Source organism: Olea europaea, chromosome 3, assembly GCF_002742605.1.
Source record: "Olea europaea var. sylvestris chromosome 3, O_europaea_v1, whole genome shotgun sequence".
NCBI classification, from domain to species: domain Eukaryota; kingdom Viridiplantae; phylum Streptophyta; class Magnoliopsida; order Lamiales; family Oleaceae; genus Olea; species Olea europaea.
Genome location: NC_036239.1, coordinates 17,258,281 through 17,281,294, shown reverse-complemented (window position 1 = coordinate 17,281,294; position 23,014 = coordinate 17,258,281). Strand labels below are relative to the sequence as shown.

Sequence of the window (23,014 nt, the reverse complement as noted above, 5' to 3'; positions counted from 1 at the left end):
TTTCATTAAAATGCATTTTTAAATACCGTATTGATGAAAAATACGTGGTTAAAAAATAAAAAAAGTTTTGAATTTGCGTGTAATAATATTTTATTGAAGAATGTGTGGTTGAAATGATGACAAATCATTGTTTGATAATGTACTTTGTCGTACACTTATGTTGAATTGAAATTTATATTGATTGTCATTTTGCTGAAAATATATAATCTACTACAATTGTGATTCAATTATACTTCTGGTAATATTCATGAAACGGAGAATGTAATTTTTTGGATATTACATGTATAATATTACCATTCTTCATGTAATATTTATCGATTAAACCTAGAGTTACAATGAACATATTGTTCTGTAATATTACAGTTTTGAATAATTGTCGGTCGTAGACATCACGATACTGCAACGAAACCAGTGGCCTGCAAGACCATGAAATCTCATTCCCAAAATGGGACAATAATTAGAAGAATGTTGAATAATTTGTCCATTGTAACTAATAAGATACCTAAGTCACGTTTTTTGACAATCACACAAGACCCACAACACCAAAGCAGTATAATGTGGAATCCCAAAAAAAATAAAAATAAATAAAATATGCACGGTGAAAACACCAAGCCAAGTAGCTTGGTGCCTTATTTAGCGGTTAACGAGGCTGATGCGCGCCTAGGCGCAAATTATTATCTTTTTTTTTTTAATTACAATTTTTTTAAGTTAAAACTGAAAAGATGAATTCTTTATTTTGTCTGCCCTAAATTTAAAACAGTTGCTTGAAACCCTGAACAAAGGACAACTTTCAAAAATTCCTATCTATTTACTATTTAGTACTTATAATTGAAACTTATCCTTTTGTTAGAACTTTGAAAAAATGTATAAAGTTTTCTATAAATCTGTTTTAGATGTTTGATAGGTATTATTTTTAATTATTAAATAATTTTTTGATTGATTAAAAATTACAAAAATATTAAAATAAGAAAAAGAATTTTTACGCCTATGTCTTGCTTAAACTCGTCTAGCCTATAACTTGGCCTCCACGCTTCGTCACGCGTTACGCCTTTTAGAACAGTGCTCAGCACAATAGAAACACAAATGAGGAAAATCTCAATTCTACAATAACTAGTGCACTTCAGAAAACTAATTTATGACTGTCATATAAAAAAAAAATTACAAAATCACATAAACTAAGCTTTGTAATAACACCGTGTCATAAAATGCAACAGCCAGAAATGAGTTGGTGCAGAGAGCTTCAATGGTGATGAACGAGAAATCACCATTACCATTTGACAAGCTGAGAAGTCAAGTTCCAGATGAGATTGGGAGTTTTTTTTTTTTTTTTTTTTCCCATCGATTTTAATCATTTTTGGGTAACATCGTTTAAGGGATGTTAAAAAAAATCGGTGCTTTTTCTTTTCTTTTTTCCCCAGTGTGAGTTATTGTTCATGAGCGATGAAAGCTATGAAATTTAGCCCCTGGCCTCATTTTTTCAAATTAAAATGGCGGGAAAAAAATCGATTTTCGTGTAATATTATTTTATGGAAAAATGTGTGATTGAAATGGGAGAGAGAAAAATGAAATTTAATTTAATGAGGCCAAACGCGGGCTTAATTCAAATTTGTAAATTAGTTTTTTTTTTTTTTTTTGCCTAAAGGGTTTATTGATTTTGGAAAAGGATTATTGGCACAAAACCCCTTGACCTTTGCTCCTATTGTAAAATATTCCACATCCTTTAAGAATGGCAAAAAATCCCCCATATGACCTTTGAGGTGCGAAAAACCTCCTTGTCATTCCATCCCCATTAAAGATGCCGTTAAATCCACTTAAAGAGGGTCAAAATGAATAATTTTGAAAATGGACAATTGGTGCAAAACGCCTTTGGTCTTTGCCTTTGTTACAGAATGCTCCCTATCGTTTCAGATTGACGAAAATTTCTCCAGTTGACATTTTAAGGGCGGAAAGCAACATTTTCTTAGTAAAGCCTTATAAAATAATGAATATACCAATCTCTTTAAATAAAACCAAAAAAAGAATAAAAGAATAAAGAATCAATTGCAACAGTAATCCAAATTTTTTCATAAAAATACAATTGTGTCTCAAATAATTAATTAAAAATTAAAAATAAAAAAAAATCTCTTTCTCTCCCATCTTCAATGATTAAAAGTCAAATGTCTAACCTTGATTTATCCTTATGCTGCAAAGAAATGAAAGATTTGGAATTATGATTGGCAGAAGTAAAAGATTTGAGTAAAGTATACAAAAAATAAAAGGTTTAGGATCGTAGCTACAACTATCCCTTAATTTAATTTGATTTTACTTTATTACTTTGCTTAGCGACAAAACTCTATCAACAAGCCAAAGTTGTTGAGATTTTTTATATTATATTAGTGACAAAAAATTATGCTGTTAATATTAAAATTATTATATTTAATTATTATTTTCTTATCAACTTTTTCATCAATAATATACTATTTATTGATAAATTTTTTCCAAAACTAATTTTTGTTGATAAATTATTTTTCTTAGACATAATGTCGATAGTTATAATAGAAATTAATACGATCTTAAAGTAGCAGTACTAGTTTTCCAAACCAGTCGAAAATTTTACGTTATATATTTGTGTATATTGAGATTTTATCTTTTAATTGTCGATATTAATTTTGTTTAATCCATAATGAATTTGTTTAAAGGCTTATATTTACACGTGCTTGCTTGTTTAAATAATGGAAAAGAGAAGGTTTAATCATTTGAATGGCCACTAAACATTGTCAAGTATTAATACTTAATAATTGAACTTAAAAATGTATCTTAATAATCATCGAACCATATCAAGTGCTACTACTTAATAACTGAACTTAAAAATGTATCTCAATGAGTTCAGTGATCGTTGATATATATTTTTAAGTTCGATTGTTAAGTAGTTTAGCACTTGACATAATTCAGTGATCATTGAGAAACATATTTAAATTCAGTTATTAAATTTGTCAAATTGAACTCCATGATAAAGAAATCAAATAAAACGAAGGGCAAAAAGAGGAAACAGAAAATCAGAGACCTATAATTTAAGAAAACTATAACTTTTGCTGATATTCATTTTGAAATAAATGGATGACATTAGTTTTCAACTGAAAGTTTTACTATCCAAAACTTAAAAATGTAGTTCAATGATCACTTAACTTTGCCAAAATTACTATTTTATAATAGAATTTAAAAATATATCTCAATGGTCACTAACCTATACACCGTGTTATTTATCCATCACTCAAATATTGGGATATATTTTTAAGTTCAGTTACGAAGTAGTAACACTTTGCAAAGTCCAATGACGATTAAGATACTTACATACTTATTAGAATAGTTATTAGCACCAATGATGTTAAATAATATTATTCTATAAAATTGAAAAATATTTCAAAATATATGTATTTTCTATCGTGATATGTTGAATTAAATTTTAAAGTAAAAAAATAATAAGTAGTTGAGATTACTTTCTCTATTCTAATATATATATATAGAGTCATAAAAGGACGGAACATACACAAATTTGACTTCAAAATTATAGAAGGGTAGAGTGCAAGCATTTGACAATAAAGTACACTTGATTGGGTTCATTTTTTTATATATAAAATTAACAATTATGCTAAGTACAAGTACCCACTTCACGGGCAACTTACAGGATTTCAAAATAAAAATACAGGCAGTTGAAAATACCAACCAAAAGCCAAAAAGAAAAGAAAAAAGGGACTAAAATAATGGAATGCGGTGAGAACCCAATTTGACCCAAAATTTCCCCACATTTTCTCAAACCCAAACCGACAGAAGTGGAGGGAACACAGAGAGGGGAAAATCACAAACCCATTTTGCGCGAGAAAGAAGTCCGACGTCTTCCGGCGGAATTCACGTTGCCCGGCTATAAAGCTTAAACCTCCGGCGTATTTTCAACTTGAACCACATCTTCTCATTTTCTTTAGACCCCATTTGGTAGCCATTTTTTTTAAAATGCATTTTTCTCTTTCTTCTTTTTAGTCACACATTCTTTATTAAAATAATATTACACATAAATTATTATTTTTCAATCACACATTTCACATCAATTTACTATTTTAAAATGCATTTTTACATAAAAATACTTATCAAACAATCCCTTACTCTGGTGTAATGAAATAGATAATAGAAAATTGGAAATTCACATCAATTTTGCTATGAGTACAGAAACTTGTGCATATTTATTGCACTGAATTCACATCAATTTCTAGAGTTTCCATGCAGCCTCAAACTTTTCTTTCCTCATTTTTTAAGCATGTGTGAAATGTGAAAGTTCAGTTAAGAAAATGCAAATCCACTGAAGCCCCACGGTTAACAAAATTTCCTTGTCCATGAAGAAAGAAACTAATACACAACTCAGCAGGAAAATGAACCACGCAAGCAGTAAGGTGGAGTGGTACTATCCAGGTGCGAAGAACCTCGGAGGTGACTGCAATCAACAAAAAATCTCACTCACAAGCCTAAACGACGAGGAAACACTCGAACGTGAGATCAAGGGATCACCTGACGAATGGACGAGCTCAAAGGGGGGAGTGGGGGCAAGAACCATGCTTTCAGAGAAGTGGCGGTCGTCAACATTATCTTTTTCCATGATTGGCCTAATAGATTAGAAAACTCAAAATGTAGCTTTTGATTTTTTACAAAATAATTCACTCCTTTAGTACGAATAAAAACTAAAATGGGGAAAAACAAACTTAGAAGAGGATTCAGGTGCACAATAGTGACAGTTAATGGAATTATTGTCTTTATTGATCCCAAAAAATGTTGTCAACAGATGCCGGACCCATCCGCGCACACGTGAGCAAAGATCCTACAAGCTAAGACACGTGGACGGTTTAGGACGAACGGATCGGGGGCGTGGAAGTAGCTCAACAACGCGGGACGAGAACGTTCGGAATCCGACGGGATGTTCGTAATCCGATTGTACAATAATTATCAATCGGTGCTCATGAATGTGCATGTAAATATGTATGAACTCGTATTGTGTTGTAAAGTAATATGAAAGAGAAAGAGTAAAGTGTGGTTTCTTGTATTAATTCTTGCATTAGTTCTTCAATGTTACACAATGGAAGTATCTATAGTGGTATATGTGAAATGACAGTCATTGGATGAGGTGGCACGTGGCATCATCTCTTTAATTCAAACATCCAATCCCGGGCATCATCCTTAACTTGCTAACTTGCTGCGCATTTATTGCTTATGCAGAATCCCGATGCTAATGACAAGACTCGATATGTATACTTATGACAAACGTTCCATCAATCATTCTAACAAGATCTTTATGTAGAAGATATCTTGGGAGAAGTGATCATGGAAGATGTTCCTTCATGGTTCGGAGGCTTTTGCTTCGGCTTCAGATTCGGGGCTTCTGCCACTCATGTAGTACTTCTGTTTTAGGGCTTCGACTATCTTCACAGGCCTCAACATATGGGCCTCGGCATGAAGGGTCTCGGCCATACAAACCACCTCGGCTAGAGCGCCTCGTTGTTCGGATTGAGTGGGCCATAGGCCCAAGTAGATTGACCAAGTATGACAACATGTAACAGTCTCAAAACTTCAACTACAGTTGCAAACCACATAATTTTTCTAACCCATGAAGCAGAAATTTGGAATTAGAAATTGCACCGCACTAAAGAAAATGAGAAGAATGTGGCTCAAGTTGAAAATACGTCGGAGGTTTATGCCTTATGGCTGGGCAACATGAATTCTGCCGAAAGATGTCGGACTTCTTTCTCGCTCAAAATGGTTATTTTTTCCCCTCCCATTCCTCCCACTTCTGTCGGTTTGGGTGTGAGAAAATGTGGAGAAATCTTGGGTCAAATTGGGTTTCTCACCACATTCCATTATTTTAATCTTTTTTTTTTGGGTGGTATTTTCAAGTGCCACGTATTTTCATTTTGAAATCCTGTAAGTCGCCTGTGAAGTGGGTGCCTAAACCCATAGCATAATTGTAAAATTAAAGGAAAAATGCTGAAATACCAGATTCATTTTATCAGGGTCACTACAGGTTACTCACATGTAGGGAGGTAGGCGTGGGTATTTTTTTGCCTTTTTTTTATTGGGTGGGCCCCCCTGCATGTAAGTAAACCTATAGTGGCCTTGGTGGAATGAATCTAGTATTCTAGCATTTCCCAAATTAAAGTTCCCTTGGAAAATTGACAACTTTGAATCATAATTGACATACAAATAAGTACTTCAAAAGTAAAATAAATCTACGTAAGCACAAATACACTATAAGATACATTATGGGATAAACAAAATATTTTGCATCGAATAATGTTATTTGCAGTCGCTCACTGTCGCAATTGTCCTACGTGGTATGCATGTAGCGATAAGTGATTTGTTGCACAAGGTAATAAAAAATTATCACATTAATATATCAAATTATGAACTGTCACATGTATGCCACATAAAGCGACTTTGGCATTGGACGACTGTAAATAACATTACTCAAATACTGAGAATAAACATATTTGTTTTAAACCTAAAATAATGCTTGTTTGGAAGAGTTTAAATTATAATTCAGTCAGTACGTCTCATAAGAATGTTTGGATAAAAAAAATGTTTGGCCAAATATGATTAGAATTTAAAGTATCGAAACTAGCACTAAATAAGTATAATTCATTGTGACATTTTTTATCCAACGATCCCAAATCATATGTTGAGGTGTCTAAATATACATAGTCGACACACTTAAGTCTAATTTACATGTTAAACCCTAGCCAAACATTTTTCAGCAACTCTGCCCTTTTCTTTCCTTTTTTCTTCCCCCACTGCCAGCTGCTAAGAACTCAAGCTAGAACCTTAAATTAGCCCTTCGGCCAAGCTCGAAGACCTAGCTACTCACTGCGAGCTAAACATTGGAGGTAAACACATGTTGAAGCAAGAGTGAAAACCGGCCGGAGGGATATTCTAAACGGAGGAAGGTGCAACCTTTCAATCCTATTTTTAAAATATTTCAAATATTTTGTTCATTTTTCTGAATCTATTCTTCCTTCTTCTTTATTTGAAAATACAGAAAGATCCCTAGAATTTAAAATTGATCCTGATTCTTTACGAAGTTCATTGATGAAAGTTAAGAAATCAACAATTTCGGTTGATAATGGTTTTTTATGAAATCGATCTATTTTCTGTTCAATTTTTAAATGTCAATTTCGAGTAGAGTAAAATATGAAAGCGCACACACACAAAATAGGGTTCAATGTTTCTTTTTTACATTTCATGTCTTGATTTTCAATTTGCATAATAAATTTAACAATAATTTAGGATTTTATTAATCTCTATCTTTAGGCCTCGTTTAATTCCCTTTTTTTTCTTCAAAATGTATTTTTATCTCTTTTCTTTTCAATTACACATTCTTTATTAAAATAATATTACACGTAAATAAAAAACTTTTCATTCACACATTTTTCATCAATCTACTATTCTAAAATTCATTTTTCCTTAAAAATGGGTGAAAACACCCACTTAATTTTGAATTGCTAATAAGCCCCTATTTGCCCATATTAAATTATATTTCATTATATTCTATTTTTCTTTCTATTATTTTTAACCAAACAATCTTCTATAAAATAATATTATATGTAAATAAAAAATTTTTCCTTTTTTTTAACCACTTATTTAAAAAAAAATATTATTCCACCTATTTTCATTACCAAAAAATGGGGCCAAACGGGCTACACCCACAAATCGACAAACTCAATACGGACCGCGTCGAACCACATGAATTGGCCCATTCCGAACAGAGTTGCCAGCTCTAGTCGCAAATCGCAATCCAAAATTACCTCAAGTGGCGACATAAAGGTTTCTCACTAAAACCCCCTCATATTTTTTCATCCCGAAACCCAGAATCGGAGCCCCCCACCGGAGTGGCTACAATGGGGAGTACAAACGGGTGGCGCATGGCGGGGATGGAGGTTCCAATATTCAGCACCGATTCCATCAAGTGGCATCAAGTTTCTGTCCCTTTTAATTCAAATTCTACTACCACTACTCCTCCCAACCCAATTGCTAAGGATTTTGCCTCTTTCTGTAACGTGGGAGACCACCCTACCTATTTTATCTGGTGAGCACCCACTTCCCGAGTATACTTGAACATTTTTAGGTGTCAGTTTATTCATACACTTGCCACGATATTATGATATTTGCTATTAGTAATGTTTATGTTACAAGGACTTTGGATTACTTGCTCGGCTATTTATTTGTTTTTCCAAGCTTATATTTTTATTGGAACTTTCTCTAGTTATATTTTGTGCCGGTTTGGCTTGGGTTTTGAGAATTCAAAAAGAGCTTTTACGACCCAAAAGCTACTTTTGAATCTGTTTAGCTAATTTTATATAATACTTCTTCTAGTTAAAAGAAGTTGGTTCAAAGTTACTTTCTAAGTCCAGAATAGAAACCTTTTTACAAATAAAAATTAAGGTGACTTCCTTTAAAAACTCTTCTGCAAGAAGCAAAAGTTAAAGCAAAAGCCATGCCAAACGAATAACTGTTAAGGGATTGTTATATAATAAACTCGAGAGAATCTCTTGTTTTGGAAGGAAAAGGAGAGTTTCGATTGGTTGCAAAGAGACTTGCGACTGAAAGAGAGCTGGAATGAAGTCTCCCCATCTATTTGTGTGTTTATTATTAATATATTTTATTTATTGTAGTTTCATATTCATCAAGATTCACGGTTTTGCTTGAAATGTTGAACTGAGTTTTGTTATTACTCTAGTCTTTTTAAACCAGGAGGCTGCCTTTCTTGAGGACTTCAAATGGTATAAAGATTACTGAAAGGAAATTGAAGGGTAGTTCTCCATTTTTGTTGATTTTTGACCCAAGATTCAGCTGACACTATTCCTCATTAGGCAGGACATTAAATTTTTGATAAGAAAATTTCAAGCACAGATAGTTACTGACACTTTTCTGTGTAACTTATGGGTTTTTAGTTCTAATCATGCTAGTCATCTCTCTGACAATTGAATCAGAATTTAAATTATCTGGCCTTTTTAAACGTGCCAAATCCTTTTTATTTTATATTAAGATTTGATACTGGGAGACATACAATGGGAAAAATATACTTAGGGGTTACTTATAAGCCTGTAGATTTGAAATTGCAGTATGGACCCAAGTTTGGGAACAAATTGTGGACACCAACTTTAGTTGCCTCTGTCTGTTATGATAAGAAGGATGTTGGTGGGATATGGTACTCTATCACCTTTGAATTCATTGTCAATGATGATATCGTGAACTCCAGCTTAGTTATGCACACCCTCTTTTGGCTTAGTCTGTTGGAATTGATTGACTGCTTTATCTTTTTGAACATTATCAATTGATTGCTTTGATTTCTTAAGTTTTCTGTTATTTTTGTATACATATTTCCGTACGTTGCTCTCCTTCTACATTACACATGGTTGACGTCCAATGATTACGTTGCTACAGGAAAACATGCAAGATTCAATCAAATATGCTCGAGATTTTAGAGCTCTCTAGTTATAAAGAAATACCAAGGATTGGAATCCGAATCATATTTCCTGATGCACTTTTTCCCTTTGCCTTTATATGCAAAGATGAGGTTTGCTAGTTCTCAATTTGTATCTGTTACTGCCTTTTCGTTTCTTCTGCTATATGACCAGGCTATGCCGTTATTTCATTTTTATGCAGGCCAAATTTTCTTCAGGAAATCAATTTGTGCTTTATGCCTTGACAATCTCAGGGGTTGCTTACCTCATAAGACTAAGAAATATTTATGATTATTCTCTCTTCCCAGCTAACGATATTCTTGAGTATAACACACAAATTGAACCTCATCATGGAGCAATAACTGCAGTTGCAGCAAGAGCAGGATGTCTTGTTGTCGGAAGGATTGATGGATCTATTAGTTGTTTCCAACTTGGCATACTTGACCCGATTGCTCCAGGTCTATAATAATGTTTCTCTTCATTTCAATTTATTTATTATTATTTTTTTATTTTTTACAATGTTTCATTTCCTAGGTTAGCTACTAAAATTTTCTTGTTCAGTTAACTAATTTCTGAATCCTGTTGCTAGAGATGTTATGGGAGGCGAGCGAGGGAGTTTGAAAGATTGTTTAATAGCATCTGATCTGTTATTAGGAGCAAAGAATGTGTAATCTTAAAATGATAAACTTGCCTCTGTTAGGTAAATGGCTTTTGGAGATTTTCTTTTAAGAGCAAGCTTTTTCTTAGGACATGTTGTGAGGTAATTACCTGGGCTTGTAGAATGTGGGTCTGTAGTGGATCCCAAGATGGTTTGTTACAAGTGCAGGATGGGCGTGGTGAAGAACGCTCGACTCCTGAAGATAAGGAGGATAATAACTCGGGAACTGAAGCGGATCGGGAGGTGGGACCTTGGCCTAACGAAGGGGATCCGAATATGGTGAATTTGGAGTTGGACACATTGGGAATGATGAACATGATGTCACCGGCTGATGGACTATTATCAGTTGAGTAAGAGCAAGAGCAAGAGACGGGACATGTATTGGCAGATAGATCAGTCTCTACGGTACTGAAAGAGAATAAGGCAACATGCTTGAGAACCATGGTGGGGAACACATATAATAGAAGGCATTCAAAGCCCCGTAAAGAAAAGGAATTAGAGACTGACAAAGCGATAGTGTTGTGGGAAGATGGTGCCAAGTAGGGAGGAACAATAGTAATATCGAGCAAGTGGAGGAAGTAGAGGGATATCCACGCGATCCTTTGGAGTATCGTCATGCGGAGGAAACAACGAAAGTGAATGGGATTGAAGTTGAGCCCCCATCTTCAAATTGGGTCCTTAAAAAAATTCAGGATTTTAGTAAGCTGGTTGGAGTGTCATGTGATGAATTTGAAAGTAGACTTTTGCAATTATTTGAGGAAATGAAGGCCAGTGGGGGACATAGGGGATGAGTATACAAGGCGGTAAATCAAGAAGAAAGGTTGATCGTGAACTTAAGCAGCTCGAATGGTCAGTAAATTATGATGCCAAGGGGGTTGAGTCAAAGAAAGGTTTGCTTGGGAGGAATGAGAAAGCGTTAAGATGATCCCAAAAATAATTAGTTGGAATGTAAGGGGGCTTAATGAAGCGGGAAAAATGTTAGGTGTTTGAAATCTGCTAAGGGGATGGAGGGCGGACCTTGTTTGCTTATAAGAAACTAAGTTGGAGTTCATCTTGAGGGCGGTTGTTAGCAGTTTATGGGGGAGGGACAACATGTTGGGTATCAATATATGTGGTAGGGAATGGCAACAATATCAGATTTTGGGATGATTGCTAGTGTGGAAATCATTTGATAAAGGCACAGTTTCCTTTTTTGCATCGCATTGCTTTGGAACCGTCTGCTATGGTGAATGATATATTAGCCATACATAATGGAAGTTATAGTTGGAATATTGCTTTTGAGAGGGGACTACAGGATTGTGAATTGGATGATTATGCACTATTTTTGACTTCCTTGCACGAGGCGTATATTTAGGTAGGAAAATGTGATCATAGCAGGTGGAGGTTGGCATGGGATGATATTTTTTCAATTCGCTCTTTTTTTAGATCCATATTTGGCCTGGTGGAGAGTTTATTTCCTTGGAAGACAGTGTGGTAATGTAAATTACTCCACGGGTGACTTTCTTATTATGGACGGTTGTGAGGGGACAGACGTTAACGTTGGACAATCTTTGAAGAAAAGGCTTTTTTGTTGCTGAGTGGTGTTATATGTGTAAGAGAAATGAGGAAACGATTGACCATTTGTTTATTCATTGTGATGGTGTTCGGTGGTTGTGGAACGGTATTTTAGCTTCCTAACATTTGGATTGAGCGATGCCTAGGTGCATAGAAGACGCGTTGTGGGCATGGAGGAGAAAATTTCAAGATAAAGATAGAAGGCTTGTGTGGAGTCTTATTTCGGGATGCATTGTAGGGTGTGTGGAGAGAAAGGAACAACCACTATTTTGAAGACCAAACAGGAATAACAGAGCAGATTAGAGAATTGTTTTATAGGATTTTGTATAATTAGTTTAATGCTGCGGCCATTAATCGTATAGAAGGGTTGCCTAACTTCATATCTTTTCGTTCTTGTTTATTTTGATAATAGACCCCCACGTATTATCCTATTGATTAATAAAATTATATGATTACTTATCAAAAAAAAGAACGAAAATTTTCATTTAGGAATCCTTAAGTTTTATAAGGGGTTTCCTTTTTCATAAATCTTGCTAGGTGGGATGTGGTTCTAGGAGTGCGAAAGATTGTTTTTGTGAGGATGGTTGGAGAGTTCTATTTCTTTTGCTGTATCTTTACCTAGATTGTATAATTTTTCCCAGTTGAAGAATGCCTTAGTTACTCATTTCTTATACTCTCAGATGATAATTCGATTTTTTGAAATTTGCAATTCTGTTTTATTCTTGAGATGGTAAGCTTTCAGATTTGTCTTTCTCATTTGTAATTGCTCAGGCCCTTTTGTTCAAATAAGAAATCGTAAGCATTGTAATTCTCTGGTATCTTTTCCTGTGAATCGAGTTTCACTTACTTGTAGATACTCCAAGCTTACTTTGACTTGGATGTCTAGTGCTTCTTCCAGGGTTAAGGTGTTTGCACTACTTTTTCTAGGATGATCTAACTTGTGACATAGTGCAAAAGAAAAGACCTCATCTTTTTTGTTCTTCTTTCTGGTGTGTGATCTCTACAAAGGATGTGGAAATCATTGTCTACTTGTTTCATTCTGATATTGTGAGATGGGGGAGCATGTCACTAATATATGTTGGTTTTCTCTTGATTTTTTTTTTTTTTTTAAGAGAAAAACACATTTGTTTTTTTAGAAAAAAGGTTCATTTTGTGACCGAGGTTATGATATGTGAGATGGACGCATGGATGTACGTGGTGTTGGCACTTTTTTGGTTCTGACAAATGAATAGTAGAAGTTTTGAAAAGAAGGAAGAAGAGGCATTTCATTTATGGGAAGGACTAAGTTTTTAGGCTTTTAGCTCTTTATGGGCTTTTGCTGCTTAGGAATTTAAACAATTTTCTTTGATTACTCTTGGTGGGTAAGATGTATTAGAGAGTCTCTGAAGACTCTTTAAATGTAAGATGCTCTTTAAACATAAGATACTCTTGGAGATGCTCTTAATCATCAATTAGTTTCACTTTATTGATTGAGGGTCTTATCCTCTTGTCCTTGTTCCTTTTTAATAAATTCATGATGCTTTTAAAAACTGATGTTAAAATATTAATTAGTGGTCTTGGTTACTTAATTAGACTGCTAAAAAGTTGACTTCACAGCCGTCTTTCGGTTCTGCATCATTTTGAAGTTATCGTTATGTTGCTTTCGAGTATCTTTCCTTATCCTTTTAACTAATTTTTAGGTTTTGTCTCTGAACTACGAGATGATGCTGGTTTTGGTCGGTTGTGGGGCATAGTGTCAAGGTATCTGTTTTCAGTTATGATGATAAATATTGTCTCTCAAGACTCCGCTTATATCTTTTTCGATTTTATTTTATTATTTTTTTTTTGTGTTTCTGTTGCATTTAATACTTTTTATGCTTTGTTGTAAGGTGACTAACTGTCTTAAATGATTTTTTCGCCTGATAAAAGTACACATTGATGTGAGTTAATGCTATATTTAACGATATTGGTGAAAGTTAGATAATATGCAGTTCTGTATTCTTGTTTCTGATGCTTCTTCTATTTATATTTAATATTTCATTTTTCCTATTTCTGTTCTTAACAAACCCAAGCGGTATCAGAGACATGCATTTTAATATCTTGAATTCTTGCCCAAGTGTTTGACTGATATTACATGAGGTAAACAACCTTATAGAGAAGCTTTTACATAAGATACAATATACATAGCCCAAATATTGCACTCATTTAAAATGGTAGTTAGTTTTCAAACAAATTCCATGAGTTCATAACCCTCAAGTATCCTTGATATCAATCTGATTTGCGAGGTTAACTGCGTATCTTCCTTCTGCTTTGTTGAGGATAATTTATCTTGGTATACATGTAGGACTATCTCTAAAAGTTTTAACTTCTATATAAGTGGTTCAACATGGTATATAGTAGGTAAAAGTCTTGAGTTCAAGTTTTGTTGTCACCTATATAAATGAATTGTGCAAGTGTTAGGTTTTAATGGTAAAAAATTAATCTCAGCTACATATGAGGGAGCGCGTTGAAGACAATTTAAATGATATATATGTGACTCTCTAAATACTTGTTGGAAGGACATGGCTAATATATCGATACGTGATTTGAAAAAAAAAGGACATGGACACTTAGATTTTAATCCTTCAATATACATTTATATAGTATAACTTTAGTTCTATACTTTTTATTTTTAATAAAATCTATAAATTTTTATTTTTGATATTCGTTGTTGAAATCTTTTGAATAAGACAAGCAATTTATTTTATTAAAATAGCTGAGAATATAATACTACTCTCATAGAAAAAATGGGCTTCATAGCTTTTAGATCAAGTGGCTTAAAACACATAATATTTTTTATATGGATTTCTTTGCAGTGTTTCCTTTTGGGTATTTTGACAGAGTTAAACTTAAACCTGACTTACTTTACAGTGTTGTTGCTCTCTCCCTACCCCCCCTACCCCCCTGCTTAAGCAACTGGTGTCAAACATCGTAGATTACATGTTTAAGCTCCAATGTCTAAGTAACAGACTTGGATGCTGACATGATCATTGTTATTGGCCCCGTTGGGAGCCCTTAGTGCCAACTCATTATTGCTGCCCTTAATGTTTTTTCAGAACAAGCTGAATAATAGGTTATTGTTTGAAGAAATTGTGTTTTCATTTTACAAGGCACATACACCATGTTTTGTGCTATTTGGCCGAGTCTATATTTTTAGCTTGTCCACTTACAAATTAAAAAAAAAAAAAAAAATCAATAGAAGTGTATGTTTGATAATTTTTTTTCTAGATTATAAGCAGTGGGTCATAGTGAACATGTGGATAAATAATATATAAAAGTGGTGATTCCTATAGAATGTGTAGATTAAAATGGTGTTTGAACATCTTATAAGTTTGGAAAAATCTCTACCAGACATGCTCCAAAACTGTATATATTACTTCACAAATTTTCAAAATCTTTACAAGTGAAAATTTTGTTTCCAATATATATTTTTGAGGGGCTTCCACAGCAATAAAGGGTGATGGAGGAGAAGTTTTAGTGCTTTACCATCGATTAAGCACTTAATCAATTCCTCTTTGACCTCTCTCCTGCCATATCTTCATTTACCTTCCTTAATTGTTTTGTCCAATTATTGGTATTCTATTTTATTATCTGAAAAGAATAAAATCATACTATGCACTGTCTTCACATTACATCAGTTGTGCGAAGATTTGATGTGGTTTGGTTACTGTTGGATCTGCACATAAACTTTCAAATGTGCAAAATCTACCAAAAACAGGCGGGAAAAACCCATAAGATTAGATGGTGAAATTTATGGGATTGTCTTGAAAAATTAAGCAAGGATTTGATCTAGCTAGTTTTGATTGGTCAAACAATCCTGCACTATATTGAATCAAATATCAGTTTCCATCAATGAAACAAGTTCAACAATGTAGAGCTGTAGATCCATCTTTCGTTTGATGCCATGCATTTTCATTATGCTTGCGTGTTACATTTCTTTTTTAATTTATGAGGACAAGTTTTTATTGTTGGCTAGTTCCACACTGCCACTGTATTGCTTCTGTAAAATAAATAAAATAGGAGTTGTACGACCACCAAACTCAATTTTGTTTTCTTGATTGACAAACTTTATACATTATAACAATCAAATTTTAGAAAATTACTCAGAAAAAATCAGTAATAGAAATCAATTCAAATTCTGACTCTTTTTTTTTTCTTTTGATTATCAATGATTGATTTGAGGAAATTTATTAATTGATGGGTTTGTATGGACAAAGAATTAAATTTCTATGGTTTTCTGTATCTTACTTGATTGTTTATTTTCTTTCCATTAATGTCAATTATCATCAAGGAGTCGGACAGTAGCTGCTGTACAGGATTTGGTAATATCAGAGTTGTCTAATAAGAAGCATCTTTTTGTGCTTCATTCTGATGGGAGCTTCCGAGTTTGGGACCTTGTTAGCCATAGTAAAATTTTAAGTCAGACAGTGGCAATTTCAACATTGCCAGGCAAGTGTACCGTCTTTCTCTGAATTAGTATTTTATGGCGATTTAATCTGCTGTTTAGACTTTATTTTCTCATCCTTGAAATTCTAATATATAAAAATGCATTTGACTTAGTATCTATGCGCCAGGATATTGTTTACTTATTAGATCTTGCCTTGACATGATTGTCTATAACAACAAACTAAGCTTTGTTTGCCATAAGTTAAAAAAATTTAGCTACATGAATCTTTTTTCGCGATTCTACAGTCATAGTTGAATCAACTGGGAGATATAAAACAATTTACACAGGCTAAGTTAAATTTGGTCTACTTATCGTAATGCCTTTAGTAGAGTTGATATGAAAAAGAATATCCACCTTGTGCTGGTGGTAGGTTAGGCAATGGTCCCCCCACGTTTTACTAAATAAGTATAAAATGGAAATAAGACCTTAACTTTATAATTATTAAAAGTTGAATTGAAAAGGAAGTGTTGAAAATTATTCTACTAAATCTTTAAGTGTTAAAAGATCATTTTTGTCTTTAAACTGATAATTTCTTTTGTCTTGATAGATTATTCATTTGAGTCAACTATACTTGAAAGGCTCCAAGAAAAAAATAAAAATGTATGATTTACTTGCTGTGCCATTCATTATGGAGGTATTGGAGGAAATAGGTTAAGTAGATATCTGAAAATGTGGAGACGTAATGATTGGCCTGTGTACTTCATGAACCTAGTTTTTGAATTGAAGATAATGGCGCTCTCTAATTTTCTTGGTCTTTGCAAAATTGGTTTGGGAAATAGCTTTCTACAGTCAATATAATTTTTCATCTATTTGTGTTCTGAAGTTTCATCTGCATATTAATTTCAGGTACATTTGTAAGGCTATGGGTGGGAGAAGCTAACCTTGATACTGATACTGGCATAATTCCTCTGGCAATGCTGCATGAACAGAACTTGGTAGGAGGCTCTTAAAATGACAATGGAACATCGAATTTCATATTGATGTGTTACACATATTCTTGTGTTCATATTCCCATTCTCTTTCCTTTTTGTTTATTTCGATTTATTATTTTGTTGTTTCTTTTTTCTTCTATTCATTGAAAATACCATGTGATGCAAAGTTCAAGTTTTACCCTTTCTGATAACCCAACACCAATGTTTTAGCTCAATCTGCACATGCACTGACATGCAATTATATGTAATATATAAATTTTTTAGTGTACATCTGCAATTTGATTTTCCTATTGCTATGTGAAATGCTTCTTTATGATCTCTAACAGCTAACTATGCAAAACAGCAGACTATGGTAATTATAGATGGTTATCACTTCACATAGAAGTCATAATTTTTTTTTGATAGGTCACATAGAAGTCATAAATAAAACACCAGCTCATGGTTATTTGCACTATGTGAATGGAACTAGATATGTTATGACTCACAAAAGAATTCAATATGGATATCATGTAAATTAAAAACTTGATGCCTTACACGTATATGTTTGTCTGTCATAGTGCTTATATTTTTCCTAACTTAACATCCTTTAGGAATCAAAACTCATTTCATTTCTACCAGATTGATTTGGAAAAGTAAGACTACCTCAAACTTTGGGACGTGCTTGGTAATGTACTCCTGAGGTGTGTGAATCGGGTCTGTTTTAGTAGTCTAGAATGTAGAACATATACTGTATGAATAGTGGATTTCGACCATCAACTTTCTTTTGGCAATTTATCCCCAACTAGGTAGAGGAAAATGTGATGCTTCTTGGGTCGCAATTTACTCCACTTTCCTCTCTTTTTTGTCAAGTTATAATTCCAAGAAAAGGGAACCATTGGTGAAGACGTGGAGTTGTGTCCTATAGACTACTTGAATAAAATGAAGCTCCCTCTTGATTGAAAGTGAGGTAGTGGGTTGATTGGTTTGAGGAGTGAGAAGGTTGTTCTTGAAATATCTAAAATATGTGGAAGGCTAAGCTTCAAAGGCAAAACTTGTCACTATATTTTTTGAACAAACTGTTCCAGCTTCCTTGCTTGTCATCTATTATGAAATAATAACAAATGGCTAATCTGTTCTCTGGACAAACCAAGCCCACTTGCTACTGAAAGATTGTATACCCATGCTTAGAATCCTCGCCTTTAGGAATTCATCACATCCCTAGCTTTTAAATGCTATATAATTTTTAAAAATTATATGCTATATAAATTTGATAGAAACTTCTTGTTCTCTTTCAATGAGTATGCCGAACAACTTCTTTAAGACAATGAATGACAATTTGCAAAGTATCCTATATTGCTTTTTGAGTTTTAGTTGCAGCTGTTGCTGCTCAAAATTGAGATTTGAAGAATTTCATCTGTTCAAATTTTAAATTGCACAAAATTTTTTATTTATTTTTATTTTTGTCTTGAGCTCTCCAAATGATGAGCTTGTAATAGAAGTAATGAAATGTGCTTTAAGTTCTCTAATAATGCGTGCCATCTGCTTTTTAACCTTAGAAGACAAAAAAGGAGGATGGGGATGGATTGATGTGATAGTTATTGCTCTGCACATGTTTCTGGGTGACTTACATTTGGTTCAAATGAAAATTGCAGAATAGTCCATTGGTAATGACATTGAAGGAGTTCAAGATTGTAAGATTGAATAAATATTTGATTATCTTTCCAAAAAAAAAATGTAAGGTTGAGCAATGGTCATGAGCAGTGTAGTGGCTGCAATGGGTTGAGTCAGCTTTCTTTAGAAAAATGACAATTTTTGAATNATTCGATATCTAATTGGAACTACTCATTGTGATCTGTTCTTCCCTTGGGGGATGCATCTTGAGCTCACCTCTTATAGTGAAGCTGACTGAGTTTGTTGTCCTGATTCTCGTCGATTTACTACTAGATGGTGTATCGTTTTGTGCAATGCTCTCATTTCTTGGAAATGTAAGAAACAAGACTGTATTTCTAAGTCCTCAACTAAGGCTAAATATCATGCCATGTTCGTTGCATGTTCTGAGGTTGTGTGGCTGTGTGGTTTTATTGCGGAACTTGTTGTTTTCCAATCTCAGCCTACATCTCTTCATGGTGACCACACTAGTACTATTTGGAATGCGGCTAATCCTATGTACTATGAGCGCTCCAAAACATATTGAAGTGGACTGTCTTTACATCCGGGATGTCTATGATTCCAAAGTCATCACTCTTCCTCATGTTTCCACTAGTCAACAGGTTGCAGATATCTTCACCAAATCTCCGACTCGTCTCCGTCATAATTTTCTTCTGCACAAATTGATGCTTGTGTACTCACTAATATCAATTTGAGGATCTGTTTATAGCTAAATTTATTAGTTTTGTTCTACAAACTAATCATATTGCATAGAATCGCGGATTAATTCCCATTGTATAGAATAATTATAGTTTCCTTATATAGCTTTGTAATATCTATAAATTAAAGGGAATATATACTAGAAATTCATTCAGCAAATCATGTCAGCACGAAGGTGAAATTAAATGAACCTGGAAAAGAAGGCAGGCAGGCAAGTAGCCACATATTCATAGTAGGGTTTGGATATCATCATATATCTGTATATGTGAGAAGACAAGAGGTGGCGAAAAGTTGAAATTTGAAATAAAATGAATTTGACAAGAAGACAGGCAGCGGCTTATTCATAGTAGGGTTTGGATATATGGATTGGTTTGGCCCATTGAATTTAATTTTTTTAATGTAGTATATAAATTTATTTATTATTATCATTTTGATTCCAGGTCGACCTCCATTCGACCGTTTAACTTTTTTCTGGTTGATGGCTGGGCAGTTTTCAGAACATTGATTTATCATATGAAGAAATTCTAACTCATTCTTTACTTTAAAGATGACTATTTCATGCATTATATGAGAAATTCTAACTTGTTTTTTACTTATACAGATTAATATGACACACGACGATGTTTCAAGAGTAAAAGTTGAGTTAATTCCTATGATTCAAGAAAGTCTAACCGAATGGCATATTATCCATTTCTTTGGGACCACACCATCTGAATCTCCTGCAATTGAAGATTTTAGTTCTCAACTTTCATCTTTACAAATTGGTAGGATTATCCAAACTTCTTGCTGTTTAGTTTCTCTGTTTCTCTCAGTTTATGACATTAATGTGATTGTTTATCAACTTATCTTGGTAAACATTAAATATTGATGGAGATATTACATAGTTTCTTTAGTTGTAAGTTTATTGGTCTAATTATTTTTCGGCTTCATGGTGTGTGTGTCTATATATATATATATGAAAGAATAGCAAGTCAGCATAGACTGATCACTGATGGACATGTAGTTGGAGTTTATTCTACTTAACTTTCTTGCATTTTTTTTTGAGATTGATTTATAATCTAGAATTGAATTGTTTGATGCTTTTTACTTTCGATCATGGTCAGATGGCAATGATGATAAAAGGTCGTGGAATGAGAGGCTTGGGAAGTGTGATTTTCCTCTAGCTTTTATCCTATTATTAAGTATGCAAAGTTCCTCTGGAGATCTGGGCCACCTCTCTTTCAGAAGACACTCCAATCCCAGCAGCTTAATTAGTTTAAGTCGGGAGTTCACTAGCTGGATAATATGGGGAAGAGATGGAAAAGAATCTTCTATATCTTTCAGCCATTCAATTGATCTTGCACTAGTCTTACTTAGACATGGCCAGTTTAATGCTGCCGAGGTTTGTTGCTTTTGATTTGCTATAATATCGTTATACTATTTTATCTCTGAACATAATAAATCTGGGAATGATTCTCAAACAAGATTTTGTTTCATCTAGTATCTGCTTACTTTGGTGGATGCATATTCACACAAGGAGAAAATATTTGGAAGCCTTCAGGTTGTGGGTGGGAAATTACCCACACTCCTCCATCTTCTTGGATGTTGTCTTGTTGCTCAGACACAAAATGGATTGTATCGCCCATTTAAAGACAGGAAACTCAGTGAATCCGTTCGCTGCTTTTTCAGGTATTCAAGGTTTTTCATCATCCACTCTATATTAAACAGAAAACAAATTCGAGAACCAAAAAAAAAAAAGTCTGTGTGTGGTTTGTTTCCTCCCATATTCAAGATTTTCTTGTTTGGGACTTGTTTTCTGTATCTTGTCTGGTTGTCTCACGTCTGTAATGTCCGTCTCTCAGGCTCTTTTCTTTTGAGCATGGGCTGATTGCTGTTGGTTTGTATTCTAGCTGGTTATGAATAGCAATTATATATATATATATATATGTATATATCCAAGTTATTTATTTATTTATGGAAGTCTTTGTTTCAATTTCACTGAAGCAGTTGTCAGATTGATCCTTGCACAAACCTCTCTCTGGAGTTCTAATTTAGAACTGCTATCTTTAGCTACATTTATGGAAGATAAGGAAGTAACATTTTTATGCTGTTGATGTTTTTTTGTACAGAGCTGCATCACTGGAAGGAGCTTCCCAGGCTTTGCAAAGTTTGCCACATGAAGCAGGATGGCTGAGTGTTGGTTTCAGTATGTCAAACTGTTACCTTCCTCTCATTTTTCATGATCTTAGATGGTACTATTTTTTTATTCATGTATTTCCTTCCAGCTGGTTCTCTCCCGCCTGCAGCATGGAAGCTTCAATATTATCAATGGGTGATGCAGATATTTGAACAATATAATATGAGTGAATCTGCTTGCCAATTTGCTCTGGCTGCACTTGAGCAAGTTGACGAAGCTCTTAGTCCTATAGATAGCAGCTCCAGGGAAGATTTCCTTGGGGAATCAGTAACTTCAGTAAAGGGCCGACTTTGGGCAAATGTCTTCAAGTTCACTTTGGATCTTAATTACTACCATGATGCATATTGTGCAATAATTTCAAATCCTGATGAAGAGAGCAAGAATATTTGTTTGAGGCGTTTCATAATCGTTCTTTATGAGCGTGGTGCAATAAAGGTGTTGTGGCCATTCTTGCCTTTGTCTCTTATTTCTATTTTCTTCCCTTGGCCTATTTGTTCCCTTTGCCATATATTTTCTGTATGTAGCATTTGACTTTCCATATTTATGTGTAGAAGAGAAGATATTAAGTGCAGACTATATTAAATCATAGTTCTTTTCTGTTGTGCTCAATGAACTATCTATAATTGGAATACTGTTTCAACTATATTGTTTGTGCAATGTTGTTGTCCACAGTGGTTTTCTTTTTTCTTCCTTTCCTTTCTTTTCTTAATCTTTTAATTCTTTTGCAAAATAATTGCACACAATGCTCACGAACTCAAAACTTTTCTCGAATCTATCAATTACAGTTCTCTGCAGTGCTTGTGCAGCATTGACATTATAGTACCGCACATTTTAGCAAAGATTAAAGCCCTGTTTGAGCCAATTTGTTGAGAATAAGATATTGTAAAAAGTGATTTGTGGTTAAAAAGTAGTAAGTTTTGGGTTTACGTGCAAAATTATTTTATTAGGAGAACTATGGTTGAAAATGAGTTTTATAGAAGGGGGCTCTAACAGGGGCTAAATTTTATTGACTCCTATTACTTTGAAGTAGTTAGGCTTTCTGAAGCCTCTTTTTTCTTTTCTTCCATTTTTTTGATGAATATCAGATTGTATATACAGCAATTGTGTTAATTACATATTTCTGTACTTAGATTGAGTTCTAGTATTTAATAAGTACTAGATGAATGTAGTTTTTTACTTTAAGTTTGTAGGTTAGACTTGCAGGCAGTATCCATACTTCTCTGCTTGAAGCGGATGATCTCTTCCTTCATTGTGTGTTATGTAGGATGGAATGGGAGAATGGAGATATTGATTTTTAAGTGACGGGTGACGGTAGATCTAACTAGGAGGTATTTTGTGTTGGAGAGAACATGATTTTCTAAATTGAAAAAGTTATGAAATTTCCCATCCTCATTAATGTTTCTTAAT

At 33.8% G+C, this 23,014-nt stretch overlaps 2 protein-coding genes across 3 annotated transcripts; both read left to right on the top strand.

Annotated features, from left to right (window-relative positions):
- Positions 1–7,763: 7,763 nt before the first annotated feature.
- LOC111387733 (nuclear pore complex protein NUP160-like) lies at positions 7,764–17,118 on the top strand. Of its 2 annotated transcripts, none has more exons than XM_023012326.1 (6): positions 7,764–8,098; positions 9,457–9,589; positions 9,679–9,934; positions 13,368–13,428; positions 16,001–16,155; positions 17,000–17,118. In XM_023012326.1, exons 1-6 carry the CDS (start codon positions 7,911–7,913, stop codon positions 17,101–17,103), a joined length of 897 nt encoding a protein of 298 aa, XP_022868094.1. In that variant the 5' UTR covers positions 7,764–7,910; the 3' UTR covers positions 17,104–17,118. The 2 variants fall into 2 exon arrangements, with proteins under 2 accessions (XP_022868094.1, XP_022868087.1); XM_023012319.1 differs by having other exon boundaries at positions 7,765–8,098; positions 15,998–16,155.
- A 2,903-nt stretch (positions 17,119–20,021) lies between these two features.
- LOC111387725 (nuclear pore complex protein NUP160-like) lies at positions 20,022–22,198 on the top strand. Its single transcript, XM_023012313.1, has 5 exons — positions 20,022–20,195; positions 20,535–20,812; positions 20,912–21,099; positions 21,540–21,616; positions 21,696–22,198. Exons 1-5 carry the CDS (start codon positions 20,039–20,041, stop codon positions 22,136–22,138), a joined length of 1,143 nt encoding a protein of 380 aa, XP_022868081.1. The 5' UTR covers positions 20,022–20,038; the 3' UTR covers positions 22,139–22,198.
- The last annotated feature ends 816 nt before the right edge of the window (positions 22,199–23,014 follow it).